The sequence below is a fragment of the Anser brachyrhynchus genome, assembly GCF_964034855.1.
Source record: "Anser brachyrhynchus genome assembly, chromosome: 19".
In the NCBI taxonomy this organism is placed as follows: Eukaryota; Metazoa; Chordata; class Aves; order Anseriformes; family Anatidae; genus Anser; species Anser brachyrhynchus.
In genome coordinates, this window is record NC_137712.1 from 1979050 (window position 1) to 1994430 (window position 15381).

General features: G+C 36.4%; 1 protein-coding gene across 10 annotated transcripts in view; it reads left to right on the forward strand.

The window, feature by feature from the left end:
* Positions 1-15381, forward strand: part of DENND1A (DENN domain containing 1A) — a 194465-nt gene that overhangs the window by 151467 nt on the left and 27617 nt on the right. For all 10 annotated transcript variants that reach the window (XR_013940918.1, XM_080561943.1, XM_080561938.1 and 7 more), the window contains 3 exons: positions 29-100; positions 1178-1234; positions 7297-7428. Coding sequence is in view for 9 of the 10 variants with exons in the window: in XM_080561943.1 (XP_080418069.1) it covers positions 29-100; positions 1178-1234; positions 7297-7428 (261 nt within the window). In the remaining variant the exon portion in view is untranslated. The remainder of the gene's footprint in view (positions 1-28; positions 101-1177; positions 1235-7296; positions 7429-15381) is intronic.

The following is a 15381-nucleotide window of genomic DNA, read 5'->3' on the forward strand; positions in this document are numbered from 1 at the left end:
ATTTATTCCATTGTTACTATAATTATAGAAAGGAAGTGGAGCCATTTTAAATACAGTAAAGACCAAGGCTAACCCTGCCATGAAGACTGTCTATAAGTTTGTAAGTATCGAGTACTGGCTTACTGCTGTGATAAGAGTCTAATTATGATTCTGTTTTAACCTTCCAAATGAAACTCAAGACTTAAACTCATTTTTATTGGACTCACAAAATTACTTAAAATATTCATTCATTTCAATTTCAATTTTAAATGGAAAAATCATTTTGAAATTTAAACATAATTGAAATGCAAAAGAGAATGAGAGCTTGTGATTTCTTTTGTAAGTATAGATGAAACATTCCGTTTGTTAAATAGAAGTATTTCTGGAAAATGGTGCCTATATGCTCTACTAAGCAGCTCTACCATCTCATCATTACTCAGTTGGAAATCATTGTTACCTCAGGTTTCTCTGCTTGCAGCTTCATTGAAGTAAGGGAATCCTCTCATTTTCCAAATTGTTCCATCTTTTCTAAATGTCAATTAATTTTCCCTAGAGATTTCTTATACCTGCTTATTTAGGTTCTGACTTACAGAGTTGCTCTTTAAATGAAAATGTTTTCAGTTCTGTTAACAAACAGCTAGTATGTTTCTGTATTGTCACGTGTGGCTGTCAGCTTCACTGTGCAAGAAGAAACAACATAGAAACAAGTGAGGATTTCTATAAGATCAATTTTAGGAAAGAATGCTACAAAAAGCATTGAAACAGCTATTCAATTTTTTTTTCTGTCATTTTCAACTGAGAGAGATGAGTAGGATGAGATTGACTCTACTAAATGGAACAGACATCCAGAATACTGCAAGGAGGAATTTTGCAGGCTTACTATTACTATTGATCGTTAACTCGTAGCAAAGATAAACATTTAAAGTGGAAGACAGAGGGTGTGGAATGTGAAGAAAAGAAAGATGGCTCTGGCATCAATATGGAGAAATTAAAATTTCTGTGAAATTGAATGTGTGCTTATTTTTTATTATTATTATTTTAGCTTTCTATTTGTTTCAGTATGTTTTGAGTATCCTGTTTAAATTTTTTCTTTGCCATTTTTAGTAACTGGAGAAGGTGAATCTTGATGCACTGAAATCAAGCATTGTCACTGCTGGAAATAGAAGGGGATTTTAACTTAAATTAATTTTTCATGCAGGCAAAAGATCATGCAAAAATGGGAATAAAAGAAGTGAAAAACCGCTTGAAGCAAAAGGTACTTGAAGTTCTTATTCAAAATGTATAAGCACCACGTATGAAATACTTAGCCACAAAAAGCATTATGTGATCAATAGGAAGCTGTTTGATACAGTGTTGTTAGCACACTTCAAAATGCATTACCAGCTGTCCTGGATTTTTCACACTGTTATAAATATTCACAGACAAAAAAAAAAAAAAACTGTCTTCAAATACATTGAGGCTCTGACTTAAACCTACAAAAGCCAGAAAATTGCGTGTTCTATTTGGAGTGGTCCCTCTCCTGTCCATTGTGTTGGGGCACTGTGGGGACTCTTCGTGAACTGGGAGATCCTTCCTACTGTAATGGCAGTGAGCTTTTTTCCAAATGGCAAATTGTTGTTATTTCTACAATAATCTCTCAGGAAAAATATCTCTCTCACTGGGCAAAAGATGTATATGTTTCGTGAGTGTATACTGTAAAGTTTAGGCACAAAGGAATTAAATTAGAATTGGTGTTCATTTCAAATCTGATTTTTTTTTTAGCAAAAAATATTCAAATTATTTGTTGTTCTTTGAATCTGTTTTTGTTTGTAAACAGTGCAATGCCAAGAATGCTGAATTGTGTTAGAGGAGAGTTTTACCCAATACTTGTTGCTCCTTTTAATCCAGAAGCATGGTCATTTTGATGCATACTTTATGGATGAATGGTTCATTCTGTTATAGGTTTATTTCAGATATTCTATTTATTTTGTGAAGCAGAGCTACTAGTATGTTTTAGAAAAACAAGATAGCTAATCCATTTATATAAGTGAAGTTCTTATTTAGAATTTTTATTCAATTTGTTGCATAATAGTTGTGTTTTTTTAATCTATGCCATCTCAGTATTTTTTCACTAAATTTCTAAACCATCATCTTAAGATAGCACTGCAAATGTTTTTGTACAGCAATAGAAATCTGCCTACACATGTCCACAAAATATTAATATGAAGGGACTATTCTGTAGCCAGGTTATAAACTTATGAAGTTAACTGTATGTACAACGCAAATACTGTTCACACTAAGTACTCCAGCAAATTGCTAGAGATTTTTGAGAAAGATAAGACTGCTTCAGATGCTTTTAGTTATATTACATTTTATCACATTTACTACTTTGTATGTGACCATTTTGGGTATAACATGAAAATATTAATTAGAAACATGAAACAGTTTTCTTGTGCGTGGAAATTTTTATGTTATTCCACGTTTCACATCTGGACGTAACCTTCATGAATAATAAAATGTTTGCCCTTCTCATGTTCATTTCTAAAGCAGTTGGTGGTGTGTGAAATGACCGGATTGTTTTCCTGTATTTTAAACGCTAATATAATTTGTATGCCATTCAGTGACATTTGTATAAAAGGCTGAGAAACATTCATTCATTTTTTTGTTCCATTATTTTTGTTTTCCTAGTCCTTCAAGAAGCAAACATTCTTTTTTAAAAACACACAACATTTACAAAAACATGGCCAAATTTCACCTGCCTTACTGTATGGCATTTCCATAAGATATTTAAACATACTTATTCAACATATGCTTTCACAACAGCTTAAAAGACTTCTGTGAGTAGTTGATGCATACTACTCTACCTCTCCTTTCTTCAGTAAGTCTGTTCTTTTCTGCCCTATTCTGTTCTCCATTTTAAGTGCAGTGTAAGAAGATAACTCTAAAAAGAGGTATTGCTCTATTTAAGGTGATAAAAATAACAAAAATTGTTTTGGCCACCTTCATGTATTCTTTTTTAATCCAAATATTTGTGCTGCTCTGTTGATAAATCTGTTAGATGAAAATCGGTGAGGATTCACTAAGAACGTTGTGTTTTTCATGTATTTACTTGCAGCACATGCAAGTGTTTTGTGTTTGAAATTCTGGTGGTGTTAAATACTAAATTTCTGCAAAATTCGGGGTGCTAGTCTTTCATCTTCTATGGATAACCTAAGGTTGTTTTTAAACTGAACTTACTGTCCACTGCATTTAAAAATGATATTTCCCATTATTAATACAAAAAGTATGCTGGCCACTGGTAAGGAAGTCAAATATAAACATCCTTTTTACAGTTTTCACTGCCAAATATGTGCAGCTTCTATACAAGATAGAATTTAAAAATGCAATAAAGCTAGAGGTCTGCTTCCTACAACTCTGCATAGCAATGATGACCTCTTAAATATAATCAAGAGCCCATTTTGCCCTTGGTCTGCTCCAGTCTTGGGTTTGAATTGCAAATGGGAAATGCAGGATTGACCTGTTGAGAGGTCACTGTGGCGTGTGTAAGGTCCTTCTTTAATATGATAGTAGAGATTGAATGGGGCTCTATTTCCATCCCTTGTTCATTTGTGGTACAGTATTTCAAAGCAACAGAAATAGTTTTCAGAGGATTCTTATGAGTGGTAGCAAATAATTGTTAATAGATACAGCATGGTAGCTGTATTTTATATCTGCTACAGTACCTTTTTCTTCTTTTTTTTCTTTCTTTCTCTCTTTCATTCCTTTTTTTTTTTTTTTTTATAAAGGCAGCTTTTTCTGTTTCACAAACGGACCATGGTGGTCAAGTCACTTGGTTACTGGCTTGTTTGAAGCTTAACTACATAGAATTAGGAAGAAGGAGGAATGCGAATAGTACCGTCCTCAACTTTCAGTAAGGAGAATGTAACTTACTGAAAGCTTATGGATAAGACAATTTATATAAATGGTAGGGCACTTGGCATTAATGTATTCAACATTATTTTACTTGCTAGAGCCCTGTGTGGCTCTAGTTAATGTCTGTTATCAATGGGCTGTTGTCAGTGCTTTATTATCAGTACAGCTAGAAACCTCTCATTTAGAGGTTTATAAAATAACCCAAGGAATCCGTCTAAAGGTTCTGGCATGAGTTTCTTGTGCTTCTAGTAGACGGTGTTTGTATTTCACTATATAAGGTTCCTAGAAAAATTAATAATGCACATTTAAGCTGATTAAAATCTTATTCAGCTTAAACTACATATGCATAAATATATCTTACTCATGCTCTCAAGTTCCTCCTTTAAAATAAATAGGTAGCAAAGACTATTCCTGGACAGACATTTGTTACGGGAAGCACCATCTATATGTGGAGTTAGTTGTGGAGATAGATATCTGTCATTCTCTTTTTCCAGTAATTAATAAAATAATTTTTTTCCTCAAGCAAAAGGTGTTTTTGTTTTTAATAATACTCTTAGATTATCCTTTCTTTTCATTAAAACGACCCTGAGGCATTACTAGGTTTTTGTATTTCTGGAGAATTTTTTTGAGCAATGAACAACTTTATCACCTTCATTTTTTTTTGCCATCTATTTTGTCAGGAATAGGACTCATGCTTTTTGTTGTCTTGAATAGTATGTATGACTTTGGGTAGTTTAGGAATGTCATGCTGGCTTATACAAAATCCCATTTTGGGGATTTGTCAGAACTGAGCAGTCAGACTTAGGACTTACCTACACAGAATGATGCATTGCAGTACAAAGGACTGCTCACGAGCACCAGCCAAACAGGTACACTTACACAGCATGGCTTCAGGTGGAAGTCCTAACAGTGCTCTCCAAAGAAATGTAGAAACATGAGGCAGCTTTCTCACTGGAAATCCTCTCCATCAGATGGCATGCACATGCCTACCCTGCTTTTCTGTTAGTACCAGGAATGGTGACTGCTTTTTTTTAAGGCCATCCTGCGCTGTGGGCCGCTGTAGTGCTTCAGTTGCTCAGGTGCTCAAGCTGGAGAATTGCTCTTACAAGTAGACATTTGCAAGCCCTGATATTTTACTGAAACTGAAGTTCAGAATCAGTTTCTCCTGCTTTCCTGTTTGTGATCTTCTCTGTCCTGTACTTCCCACTGATTTCTGAGTAACTGTATTCAAAGTCTGTTAGTGGACTGAAGGTATGTCACAGATGGCTGTGAAGGAGAGTTGTCTACTTTCCGATTATAGAATTGCCAAACACTCTGACATTGAATCATTGCAAAGCTACGTGGAACCCTTATTTGGGACATTTAAAATCAGGTTTCTGGTTTCATTTGACTCAAAGTGAGCTTCTGTGAAGCATGTTTTGCTTTGATGACTGAAGCCGTGTTGTTGGTTTGTCTGCCTCTTTGGAATTTTGAAAAAATGAAGAGTTATTGAATCAGTTAATTCTCATATTTTATAAAATAAAAAATAATAAGATTTTTGACTGAAATCTGCTGCAGTTTCCTTGAAAGACTATAACAAACCATGGAAATACGCTTTAGGAACAAGTTATCTTTTTTTATTCGATTATATCATCAGAGAAATACAGCAAATCTATAGCAATAAAAGCAGCAAGGATTTGCAGTGATCGTTAGGGGATTTTGCTTAGTGGCTTGAGCTGTTTATATCTTTTATCTCCTCCCTTTCCAACTATCCTTATGCCCATATTTTTGCATCTAAATTTTTCTGGAAATTTTGCCTGTTTTGGAAGGTACTTTGCTTTCTGTTGATTCCCAGCTGTCTGTGACCACAGTTGGGGCTACAGCTCCAGCAGAAACTCCGTGGTGCTGGGAACGTTGCCTGCTCAGTACAAGTCAGGTGTCCTCGAATGTGCTAGACAAATTTTTGGTATGTGCAGAACAGGTCTGAAGCTTGGTGCACATGTAACATGGCTATGCATGTCTAGAAATACTTAAATGAAGTTTTTATTTCATTTTGTTATGTTTCAGAAGAGCCTCTGTTGCTGCCATAGTTTAAGCCAGATCCCTTGGTAGATTATTGCTGTTCTGGAGCCTACGTAGGAATTTGACAGAAACTTGTGTTTCTCATCATTGAGTTGTTAGGGGTCTCTGTTACTAATTCAGTGTACTTTGTAGTATTTTATAAAGACAAGGCAGCATTGTGCCGCTGGTGGAGGGAGAGAGGAGGAAAAAGTTTTTCTCTCTGGTTTGTCCTTAAGAAGTTGTTAATTTCCCCATGATCCTTATGCCCATATTGGTGAACCAGTGCTCTACCAGCTGGATCTAAAAAGGTCTCTTGGCTTCTCTGCGGAGCAGACAAAGCCCCTTAGAAAGTCCATCCAGCTTTTTGTTTCATTTGACCTAAACGCATTAGGTCAGTCTGTGTCCAAAGGAACCATTTCTAATTGGCCATCAGCTTACATGTCTCATTATTGTACCTTAGCAAGACGGAAACTTGAGGGGGCATGTCAAAGGTCAGTGAATCAAAGCAATGTCTGTGTCAGCAGCCAACCTTAGGTCAGTCTTGCAGAGCTACAGTGTGTGCAGGTTTCTCTCTATATTTACCAAGCATTATTTCCTTGACATTGTTGCAAAGAGATTTAAGGTTTGGGGCCCACTGCGTTAGAGAATGTTTCTCAACTTTCAAACTCTTCTGCTTTTCTGTTTCCTTATGTCTGCATGCCTTTGTCTTTTTCAAAACCTATGTTAGACATACCATACATACACTTGCCAAGTCTTGTAACCTAGGTTGATGGGTCACTTTACTTCTGAAGATGGGGAGTAATGTCAAAAGCAAAGCAAAACAAAACAAAAAAAGCATCCTGCTAGGCAGCAGTTTGTTTTTATACAGTCTCCTGAAGGCATACTCAGTATACACAGACTCAAAGATGAAATACAAAGCTAACTAAGCTGTGAGTTTGATCTCTCCTTGCCGCTTCCACAAGTAATTGTTCTATTACAAATCATTCTGTGAAGTACATAAGTAGAATTATTGTTTTCATTTAGGTTTACAAAATAACAGAATAGCACTGTTCCTAGGTTTCTGTTAACTTTGTTCTTAGAATGGGAATGTTTGGTTCTCTGTATATATTTCCTGGCTTTTTCATGTTTAACTCAGACATTTTATTGAATGTATCTGTTTGCATGCAGCATTGGTATTTGGAGGAGAGAATGGATGTGTACAAAACCTTTGATTGACAAAGTACAAAAAAATGTTTTATTCTATTGATTTTTCCTTTTCTGTTCTTTGTTTTTATTTCCTAACGTCAAAATGGTTAGTCAGCGTTATCCTCTAGCGTCCCCATTGTGCACCTTACCCTTAATCGAGAAGGTTCTGAGCCGTGCTATTCACCTTTTGCTACCATACAGGACGTTGCTGAGAATGGGTGTTCTGCAGCACCAGAGCAGTCTCTACCAAGGACAGCACCTTCTCCATTGGTTGAAAAGAAGGACCCTAAATTAAGAGAAGAGAGAAGACCAATCACAGTACATTTTGGTCAGGTATGTGTTGGGGTTAGGTTTCTTTAAATTGTGTGGCTCAGGAAAGAGCAGAAATAGTTCAGAAAAAAATCAAAATAACAAATATGCCATTTGTTTCTTTATTTTATGCAACTGAATGATATTGTTACAGGTTTATGACTGTTGTATCTGTATAAATGGGATTCTAAAACCTGATTTTCTGGGGCTTGCTGATTCATTTTGTTCAAATGATGATTTTGAGGAAAATAAATTCCAAGTAAATTTTTGGCGGGGAAAAAGTCATAATTATTATAGCAATTTTAGAAGCTATTTTACAGTTGTTTTTTTTTAGCATGCAAAGTACTATAGCCCTCAGGATTGAGGATGTATCATTTAAAATGTTCTCTGTTATCTAGCCAGGTCATAAGTGTCAATATGGAACATCCAACTTTTAAAGGATTTTACCATTTTTCGATAATTAAATGTAATAAACTAAGATGAAAAAATCAATTAATAGCTTATTTGTGTACTCTGTATTTCGGTATTGACAACCGAGTTGTGCACGTTAGTTACTCTTAAAATGTTTCTTTCAATATGTTTGCAAAAGAGTGTGTTTAGTTGTGTTTTTAAGAGCTAATTATTTTGAAAATGCTTTTCCATGAAAATCACAGTAAATTCAACATACAGTGTTTACTATTGGTTTGCCAGTGTTGCTTTACTCAAGAATAATATTATTTCTTTGCATTCCTTTCTTTCTCTTTGTCTATTTTTATAGTATTATGATTGGAAAAAAGAAGTTAATATTTGATTTCTTCTAAGGAAACACAGTGTGACTATAAAACAATTGTGTAATGAATGGGAATTATAAAATATGAAGCAAGCTAGATTTTCAGATAAGTATTTGTTAATAGAAACAAGTCAGTATAACTGCACTGACTGCTTAGGTATTAAGTAGAAGTGCATAAGATATAATCATTGCTCAGAGCAATGTTGTCTGTATCGTTTCAGAATTTGATTCATTTCTTTCAGAACTTTTTTGAGTGTGCTAAATGTAAGTTCTTGGAGGCTTTTTTTTTTTTTAACAGATTCTCTTCCAATTAAATATTTGCAGTAGCAATTTATTTTTCACTTACTTTCTGTGCCAATACAGTTGAAAGGAATTGGGGCTACTGGAGAAACATAGCCATCTAGGTCTGGCAGGAAAACATGACATTTCATTTAGAACAGTCAAAAATCCAGATAATATTATGTTCTATGTTCAGGTTTTGCCTTTAGATTTTTATGAAGGATGGTTCAAACATTTTGATAGATTTCTGAAATATATAATCAAGTGGAAACTGTGAATTTAAATTCAAGAGATTCTTTTAATGGTCACTTTCTCTGTGTCAAAAGAAACGCGCACTGGCTACAGTGAAAGACTCGCTTGCTAAATGCTTATAGCTGTCATTATGTTACAAATGTCAGTTTCCAAAAAATCTTCCAACTTAGCAGTGTAGGGCTATCTCACTTAGACCCTTTATCCTTTCTTGAGTTCTTTTTTCCTGATAGCCCAGTGCCAAACTGAAAATTAAATCATGCTTTCATTCAAAAGGAAAATATGTTCAGGTTTATGAAATATAAATTAAGACTATTGGGAGGGGAAAAAGCAGCATTTACTGTTTAAATGTGAGATGGTTTCTAACCAGTGATTAAAGAGAGAGATTTTAGTGTCACTTTTAACTCTGTCTGAATACAGTAGGTGGGAACAATTAAAAAGCCACAAGAACTCTGAAATAAGGGCTGTTTGTGCATTCACAGTTCTTATAAACTGAAGAGGATGAAAGAGGCTTTTTTCTCATTGTCACTTGCTTTCCATGTCTGCTAGTATTATGCTGGTGTATATGGCAAAGGCAGACTTTTTTAAAATGCATGCATGCGGATTAGGGTCAAGCCCTATGTATCAGTAATGCAGTAAGCCTCGTCCATACCACTGCAGTGAGAGAGCCTACCAACAGCAGCGAGATGCTTTAATTGAGACATGCTGTCAAAGTGACAAACACATTTGCATACAGTCTATTTATTTTCGTTGGAAAGGTCTGCAGTCTGCTGTTGGTTGAACATTCTTAATCAGCTCGCTGTAAGTGAGCCGGCAGCTAGCTGTCCTATGCTAGGTGCTTCTCTTCATTACATGACAGATTAGCTAAAGGGGGATGGGCTGGCAAGCCAGCAGCAACCTTTAATTTTAACTCATTATCTCTCAACATATAGTGAGTTAGTTTCTGGCTTTTCCAAATACAGTTGTGTATGCGCAGTTGTTAGGGTACAAAAAATGCCAATAAAATATCTTGAAATGCCTTTGAATGTATAGCGCTTCAGCTGATTGTTCTAAAAAATTTAGCAGCAATTATCTAACTGTATGAGATTTTGTAGTGTTGTAGCTCATCTTGGTGTGTGGTTATCAGACATTGTTTGAGGGGGCTGTTTATTATGGAATTGTTTTAACAGTGGATTCTGTAATGCTAAGATATTGTAGAAAAGCTCTCCATAGGGGAAAAGCTCTCCTTGACTATGAGAAGGATTTTAGCCAGATAACCTAGGACAAGGAAATGAAGATTTGAACAAAGTGTTCTTAATAAGACTGTAAGAGACTAGCATGGAAGGGTGTGACCACAGTTTTTTCTCTTTGACTTTGCATGCTCTTTTTTGGTTTACTCAGGGTGTAGCTTTAATGTTAACCCTCAGATCAAGCAAGTATAAGGAACTATCATCAGGGACTCTGAGGCAATGCAGCTACTCAACAAGTAGCAAGAGCAATACAGGGAGCCAGGGTTTCATGAATGTGAAGAAGGGGGGAACAATTTACAAACCTCTAGAAATAAGCAAATTAATAGTATATAGTACTGAAGATTACTGTCTGTTTGGGGGAAAACTGAGATTAATTATAGTAGAAGATGTGGTGTTTCAAGGAACATCCTTTGTGAAAATCTTATTATTGCTTGCTTTCTTCCTGCTTTTTGCCTTATAACCTGACCAAAACTTACTTATAACCTCTCAGTACTTACTGCATGTTCAGCCACTGCCATAGCTGACCTTGGGACCTTTCCCAGTGCTGCCAGGCAGTGCAAGCACTGTTAGCCCACCAACATGTGGGTTCAACAGGAGGGGGTGGAACAATTAATACAAGTAATGTGCAGCTCAGTTATTTGTAGCTTTTGCTTCCATGCATGCATGTACACTTTTTAGGTAGAGTATGTGTATTTAGATTTGTCATCTTTTGGCTGTGTGGAAAATAAATACTGTACTTTGTCACTGTGGTTATTTTGAACACATTCCTTGTCCGTGCAAGCAGCTATTAGCGTCTACTGTCACAGGACCTACAGCTTGAACCCTTGAGGTCGGTTGTCATACTGGACCTGGTTAGGCTTTTTGTGGGTCTTCCCTTTTTGTTGCTGCCCTAATGACTGCAGATATTTTGGTTCTCTTTATTGTTCTTTTATCTTTTTAATTTTATCTTTTTATTTTCAAAATACAGGTCTTTTCATAGTATTTTTTCAGATTCGGAGCTTACATTAATAGTGCTAAAGTCGTGTGTTTTTGCTACAAATGTTCGCTTCCATCACTGATCTATTATTGGCTAGCTACAATGATAAGGATGCTACACAGAGCATAACAGTAAGCAGTCTTAGAGCTCTTCCACTCTGTGATTTTCATTTACTGATTGATCTGTATTGCATTTGAATGTTGTCTGATTTCCGAAGTATGTTGTCTGGGGAGCTTTTAATATCTCTACACCCTAAATGAACATGACTATTTATTAGCTGCCTTTATGCTCCCTTCCCCTAAGCCCCTCAAAACAAGAAATAGAATAGGGCATTTTCATTATTTTCTTTTTACAAGACTGAGCTATCTTGATAAGGTACTTTTGGTTTTTGGGGAGCTTTAGAGGCAGAAGTCTCAAATATCCCATTCAAGTATTTGGATAAGGAATATTTATACGTTATATATGTTATAGACAAAAAGCAAAGAATTTGGGAAATGCAGGCATCTCTTTAATGATGATCATTGTTACTTTTTCAAGTAACACAAGCAGCTCTCCAAAATAGCTTGCTGAGTTTTTAATGAGCAGCAGCCTTTCTCAAAACTTTTAAGTATTTATTTTTGCATTATCTAAAGGGGGACACACACATATAAAATCAGTGATTTTGCAAAGGGAGGAAGATAGTTTAATATCAAAATCAGATATTTTAGAATCCCTTTCCTTCATAAGAGAGTTTTTTACTGTGCTTCTAGTACACTGGAAGGGCTATGAAAAACACCTACCATGTCTGTGTACGACAGCTAGGAGAAGAAATGCTGTACAATTTTTCAATGTTTGAAACTTTACTTAGATCAGTGGACACATTGACAGGTCACTAACTATTGCAATTGTGCGTCCTGTTGTGTGTAGGTATGGCTTCATTAGAACCTGTAGCTTTGTGCAGTCTGAGGTTTTGGGTGCTACATGGTCAGACAGAACACTTATGTTTGGCAGAGTTGCAGCTCTCTTGGGGATTAAAGAGAGCACTTTATTTTCAAAAAATATAGTTGTTCATTTGTTTGTTTTTATATACCCTTTTTGTTATAACACACCTTTTTTTTTTTTTTACCTACCCTTCTTCTAATGAAGTTTCTGCTATCCATACTACTTTCTACCACTCCACCAGAATCAAGTCTTGCAGCTCCTGTCAAACACTGCACTGACTGTTCCTACAAGAACCTTCTAGTTCATACAAGATCATTACCTATGCCCAGTCTTCACATCAGTCTTTGGGAGGTGATGTGGGTGAGCCTAGATTCTTTAAAAATAAATGTACATTTGGGAAGATTCTTTCTCTGGAGCTTTTAGTCAGTAGTGCAACTGGTCTGGTACAGTTAAAACAACAAATGATGATAAGATGCCAAAATCATTGTTGGGGAAGTGTGTCATTTCATTAGAAGCAAGATATACTGGGAGACCTGTTCAGCTCTGTAATTATTTCTAGTACAATTATAATGTCTGTTGTCAGCTTTGGTGTGTTTATGTTTTTGTGGCTTATTATATTTACCAGCAAATAGAATATTTTATTCCATTTATGTGACAAAAGATAAAGCCTAACAGAATACAAAAGACTCTTCCAAGTGTGTCTTTGCTTAAGAGATTCAATCATATTATATTACCAATGCAGACTAGGGAGAATTAGTATTTCAGGGACTAATGTTAATAATAATGAAACAAATAGAAAATATACTCATGTAGTAAAGCAGCTTATCAGACTGTGAAAAGATTTGTTCAAAGTTCTTTCTTGAGATGATTCTTCTAGCTATTAAACTTTCATAGGCTTTCATTTCATAAAATTCCATTTTTCAACTTTCATTTCATAAAATTGAAATTGCCAGCTTATTTGCTGTTTTGTTCATTTGCTGTGAAAGGAACCATACAGACTTGTACATTTTTTCCATTCATAATCTGCACCTAACATGCAGAATGAAGAACTCTGCTTTATAGGGCAGGTTTCTTCTTCAAGAAGATTAAACAGCATTAAGAGGTCAGGAGGAGGATGGGGAGAGACCCAGCCAGCTACATTGTAGAAATGCAAAACTGGATCGATGAGGACAGAGGCAAGCAGAGGGAGGGATTATCTCCAGTGTAAAAGAGATCAAGTAAGGAAGGGAGGAGGGCTGCTTTGCCAGACCCTGTGACTCCCTTCACACCCAAGTGCATTGGAATAATAGCAGATTCCCCTGGATAACAGCAAGCATTGTGTGGAACTGTGGTAGAAACCAAAGGGGAAAGGGGAAAACAAGTTCATTTTGTGATATTTATGCAACTGTATGCTACAATGGCAAAGCTAGCCTCCCATTCTCCTTGCCACTCCGAACTATCCTGACAACAGAGATAATTAAGAAAATGCGTTTCCATTCTTCTCTTCCCCACTGATGAGCAATATGGTTTCCCTGCTCTTTCGGCTGAACCACAGAGTTTCCTCCCTATCTCTGTTTGATTCTTTATGGATTTAGTAAAAGTATAAGCCTGATTCTTTAAAATTCTTCTATCTTCAGAAAACATAATTCCTACCCTCATTTCTTCTCGCTACTGTCTTTGACTGATCCTTTTGGAAAGGACTTCAGTGTTGCAAAATAGAAGTCAGTTGGTGAGAAATGAAAATGTGTTGGCCCAGAAGCACTTGTCCATCTAATGTCTGCTTGAGACTACTGAAGTGTCTTAGCAGGTTCTTAGGGGACAGTGTTCTTAGTAAGGGGAATAAAAACAATGTCAATGGACACAAAAATAATTCATTTGATTGAAATTCTGCTTTGTGATGTGCAAGATTTGCAGAAATGACAATCCATGGGATAGGAATTATCTAACTAAAAGGCCTGCACTCTTGTCATGCGTGTAAATATTTGACAAGTGAGACCTGGCTCTCTCTTTACAAAGATATACACCACCTGCAGAGCATACCCAAAGGTTACTGCCTCTCATGCAAACACTTGCCAGTATTTCGTAATGAGCAACCAGACAGGTATGTCGTCTTTGGCTGCAACAGCAATACAGCATGCATGTAGCTCATATTACGTAGGAATTCAGACTTTGCAGTAGGATTTTGTGGCTCCAGTACTGCATCTAGCAGAAGTGTTCATTTCACAAAGCATATTCTGGGCTTTGGCTTTTACTATTTGCCAACTGTCTTGGCATTGCAAGTACTTCTTAGACGGGGGTGTTGGAATAAATTCACTGCCCTGGGTACACGCAAGTCATATGCCATAATGGTTGGATGTATGGAGAATATACTGTGGTTGAGCTGACCTCCTAGGACTCTATGACAAGCAGTAGCAGCTGTAACATGTCTGTGCAGAATTTCCTTGTTAGTCCTGTTATGTTGAGGAACCCATAAATACCTTGTAGAGAATATCTTGGTCCATCACTGCTGGCATGTGGAAGCAGAATTGTGCTTTATAAATAATACATACATATAAAATAAATACATCAGTGCATGCAAGGCTGACCAAATCACCTAGATTGACAACTTGAGAAAAAGCTCAGCGAGTCTTATGGATGACTTGCTTAGTTTATCAGTGCAGATCAGCATCCAGAAGCTTCTTATGTGTTACTTTGCAGTTAGGCCAGAACTGTCTGAATTGACCTCTGAGGCCCCTGGATTAAACTAGAACATAAAAGGGAGAGAATATGAGAAACATACGATTCTGCAAACTGCTAAGCCCTCTGTGATTGCTTATTTGGCCAGGCATTTGTTGGATTTGCCCTTCAGAGCTGGTCTGATTAACACCTAGTAAAATGGTTGCACAGTGCTATGCTACACATACAGGAGCCATGTAATTTTGTATGTTTATATGGAGGAATATCACCCTAATTATGCAGACTTTCTGAGTGAATGATGAAGCTGAGCCAAACAGATAGTCATTGCTGTTTAAAGAATTCCTTAAATGAAAGACCAGCTCTCTCTCTCTCTCTTCTAATACAAGTATTCTGCTTGCTAGAGAGGAATAGCTGTTAATAGATAATAAGGGATATGTCTGTTTTCCAACACTTTAAATCATGTGGGTTGTGTGATCTTGGTTTGAATTCCACTATCAGGCCCACAGAAAGCCCAGTGTAAAACTGACAAAATGACCGGTTAAAAAAGAAAACAGGCAAAAATAGTGTGATTTTTTCTTTATATTTAAAATTGCATTGCTGTATTTTCCAGTGTTTTAAATGAAAAAATATATGTAGTTAGTTCCATGTTGACAATGTCCTTGAGGATTTGACAGTGAGATTTTCCAGCAGTTGCTCTTCGTTAGAATCCTGGTGGTGTTTAATAAGGCAGCCGAACTGCTGGCACCTTCGGTTCTTGTTTGTTCTCCGAGGGCTCGGGGCTGCTGCAGTAAGCACATCGACCAGGGCTGATCATTACAAGGGCGTACGCCACCATGAATAAAAATGTCACACGTTTTCCCATCTCACAGCGGTACAAAATGTCAGTCCTGTCAAACAGA